The 3,747-nt window shown below is 40.6% G+C and overlaps 1 protein-coding gene across 1 annotated transcript; it reads left to right on the top strand.

Annotated features, from left to right (window-relative positions):
- Window positions 1-520: 520 nt before the first annotated feature.
- LOC26533919 (uncharacterized) lies at window positions 521-2,276 on the top strand. The gene is made up of 2 exons (XM_033384355.1): window positions 521-743; window positions 803-2,276. Exons 1-2 carry the CDS (start codon window positions 522-524, stop codon window positions 893-895), a joined length of 315 nt encoding a protein of 104 aa, XP_033240246.1. The 5' UTR covers window position 521; the 3' UTR covers window positions 896-2,276.
- The last annotated feature ends 1,471 nt before the right edge of the window (window positions 2,277-3,747 follow it).

Here is a 3,747-nt window from a genome sequence, read left to right as displayed (position 1 = left end):
AAAGTTGTACCTAAAACGAAAACATTAGATTTTAAAAATGTCACAAATAAAATTTCCTACAACGATTTATTTTTCGATTGGAAAGAATCAAATAGTTTTTACTTTATTAAAGATAGCACTTCATACAAAATAAAATTTGTGACATTCAAAATAGTACGTTGCATAGCCGATTAGTTGTTGATCTTGAATCTTTTTTTTATTTTCCCAATAGACTCTACCCTTGTCGGCATATTTTCTTCAAAGAATATTAATTACGACTTAAATGTAGTGCAGCATCCAATAGAAACAATTTCCGGAAAAATCATTCACATATTAGATACTGATGTGCACATTTATTTTCCATTAATTCACTAATTCCAGAAAGGATGAACCATTATACCAACTTATTTAACATGGATTCTGGAAATATTGCACAACTAAATGAGTATGTTCCAGACACCCAGCAGTCATGTAAGAAAATTTCTTCATCTGCCCAAATAAATGTTCAAAAATTATTTCTAATTACAGCTATCATAGGAAAAATGAATAAACTGGACCAAAAATTGGACATCCTGATTAATAAACTGGACCGAAACACAGCGGAAATAGTGGCTCATCGTTCAGAAATTGGCTCCATTAAGGCGAAGGTTTGTGGTGAGATCCGCAAACCCAAAGTAGTTCTGCCTTGCCAACCGCCCACAACCATAGAAGAATTGGATCATTTCGAGCATAACTTGCAGGAAGAAAGTTTCTTCAAAAATGTGGTAAGTGTTTTGCGTGAAACTCACGAGCTAAAAATATATTCAAAAATAATTCTGTACAGATCGCAGAGTTAATGATGTCGGGCGAGAAAGCATTCGACAAATGGATTCGGAGTTCTTGGCGCACAATTGTGTCCGACGAGGTCGCACGATAGTGCTCTTGGCGGGGCACATGTCATCGATTGGAATACTCAGACCTACCAGACGGTCAAAAACATCCGTTGCTGCTGCCTAGTCAGTCCAAATTTGTATGGAACTATATTCGCCATTTGCATCTTCGGAACTATCACGCTGGACCTGAAGCCCTAGTCGCTCTCATTCGTTTGGAGTATTGGATCGTTAACGCCAGAGACTTGGCACGTAGAATTGTTCGCTCCTGTGTACACTGCGTTCGCTACAGACCGACCGGCCGTGTTCGTCTCTGACTTGTCAACAAAGGCGTTCTTAAATGCATTGAAACGGATGGGAGGATGAAACGTCGCAAGCTGCCGGCAGACATCTTCTGCGATAATGCCACCAACTTTGTAGGGGCATCGAATCAACTGCAGGAACTAAAAAAGTTTATGTTCTTAAAGCAGACCCACGATGAAATCTATCAATTTTGCGCATCTGACTTTTTTAATTTCCATTTTATTCCCCCAGGGCACTTCATTTCGGAGGCCTTTGGGAAGCGGTAGTCAAGAGTGCAAAGGGGCTGTTAAATCGTACGCTGGCCAACACCAGGTTCACCTTTGAAGAGTTGAGCACTGTCGTCCTCGAGATAGAATCGATCCTCAACACGCGCCCGCTATCGGCGCTTTCGTCAGACCCAAATGACTATAGCAGTCTCACGGGTGGTCATCTCTTGGTTGGCGAATCATTACGATCACTACCTCGAGAATATCAAACTGTCAAGTATGCACCGCTACGATGCGATTACGGCCGTCAAGCAACGGTTTTGGAAACAATGGTCTGCTGACTACGTCAACGAATTGCGATCGCGCACGAAGTGGACAGCACCCTCAACGAACCTCACCGAGGGCACGTACTAGGCCGAGTGCAGTCTACTGTGCTTGGGAAGGGTGGACTTGTACGGGTGGTGCACCTCCGCACTGCAAATGGAATATTTTGCAGGCCAATACACAAGTTGGCAATTCTTGCGGTGGTTTGAAAGCAGTCCTTTCAACGGGGCCGGGATGTTCGGTCAAGCTCCTTTAAGGAACAAAGTACTCAAATGACCCTCGAAAAATAGAGAGCCTACGCTCACTTTTTGTATTTACTCTCACCATTATTGTACTAAATTCACCACTGTATTCCCTCTCTTATTCCCAGTGCTCAAGCACTAAGATTTGTAATAAATAGTTATTGCCTAGTGCTCAACTGGATCGATCGACTTTTCTCTTTCATATATACCTTTAATTCGTTTGCAGAAAAAACTAACACACCCACATCCGTGAATTAACATTAAGTGGGCAGAGCTTTGCGGCGCTCTCAATGCTGTTGGGCCGCCAATCAAGGACGCATTGGGTTGGAAAAAGGTATGTGTTGCACAACAAAAGGTAGCACACTACTATATTCAATTCTACAATTTCAGGTTTGGGCAGATTGGAAAACAAACATCCGCAAGAAGATGTCGAAAACCAAATCAGAAACTCGAGCTACAGGTGGAGGGCCCTTCGCTCAGCAATCGCTTGGGGAATTGGAGGAGGAAGTGGCCAAGCTATGTGGCCTCTACGAAATGGTGGAAGGAGTAGGTGGGCTAGCGTATGGACTTCCCCCCCGTACGACCAAGGAGGCCGACACTGGGGCTAAGTGCGTGATGGAAGACCCCATTGAGGAGGAACCCTCAGAGAAGGACGAACCCTCAGAGAAGGAGGAGCCCATGCCGAAGCGCCGTCGAACTAGACCAGTGCAGACCATGGACCTCAAATATCTCTGCGCTGCTCAGCTGGATGAAATGTCGGCAATTTCCAAGAAAATTTCGGAACATTTCGAACGAATGGAATCGTTAGAGAAGGAGAAGCTCGAGGTCCAAAAGGCGCTTGTAGACAAATTTAGCCAAATTTTTGACAAATTTGAGAAATAATTAGTTTCCTATTAGTTTTTTTGTGAAACTTAGCTTTATTAGTTATAAAGAATATCGAATGACATAAAGAAGAAAAAATGAAAAATTTTGCATTTTAATAAGGAATGGCCTGAGCTATTTCATCGCGTATAGATGATCCATTATTTTCAGTGTCGTCGAATTCATTTTCAGTGTATAGAGGGTCGTCAAATCGAACATCCTCCTCGATTAAGACATTACGTCTTCTACAAATATTGTGCAGGGCACAGCATACATTTATAATTTGTGTGTGTGTAAAGTCAGTGCGCAGTGAACTGCATTATATTAGCCATTATATTAAAATTAATATACTATTATAAATATTATTATTAACCTACATAGTTGGATTATTATAAAATACTATGTCGTTCGCTAATCAAAAAGATAACCGGAAAACCCGTAGAAAATGCATTATATCTTCCTGTCTCAGTGGGTATAGAAAAAGTACGTCCGATTTCCCTGTTAGATTATTTCAATTTCTACCGAATTTATTAATGTTTAATAAATGGGTTGAGGTTTGTGGTTTGGATAGCAATTTGCTGAAGAAAACTGCACGAATTTGTGACCGGCATTTAGGAGTGCGTAAATTAAAGGCGAATGCAGTTCCAACATTAAACTTGTCTGAAAATACCTTATGAACTGCATTCAATGCAGATCTTTGTAATGATTACGAATTTTCAGAAAATAAACAAGACAATGAACCAATAGGAACATTTTTGCAGGCTAAGAGAATTAAACTGGCAGATGTGCATAATATAATGTCAAACGAACTAGAGCAACAGTGCGTTACAGAAGCGCCTGATAAAGTTTCATTAGAAAATAAAGAGTCGATTAATATCAAGTTCTGTGAAAATTGCTTAAAAAGAGAGCAAAACGAGAAATATTATAGAAACAAATATTATGAGTTAATGGCTGACCAAAAAA

Source organism: Drosophila pseudoobscura, chromosome X (genome assembly GCF_009870125.1).
Source record: "Drosophila pseudoobscura strain MV-25-SWS-2005 chromosome X, UCI_Dpse_MV25, whole genome shotgun sequence".
Classification (NCBI taxonomy): Eukaryota; Metazoa; Arthropoda; class Insecta; order Diptera; family Drosophilidae; genus Drosophila; species Drosophila pseudoobscura.
This window is presented reverse-complemented; position numbering and strand designations above follow the sequence as displayed.

Bases quoted from the DNA above. Each gene is read 5' to 3' on its own strand.
- LOC26533919 (XM_033384355.1), top strand. From the start codon at position 522: ATGAATAAACTGGACCAAAAATTGGACATCCTGATTAATAAACTGGAC. The intron at 744-802 runs GTAAGTGTTTTG...AATTCTGTACAG, and splicing joins AAAGTTTCTTCAAAAATGTG to ATCGCAGAGTTAATGATGTC.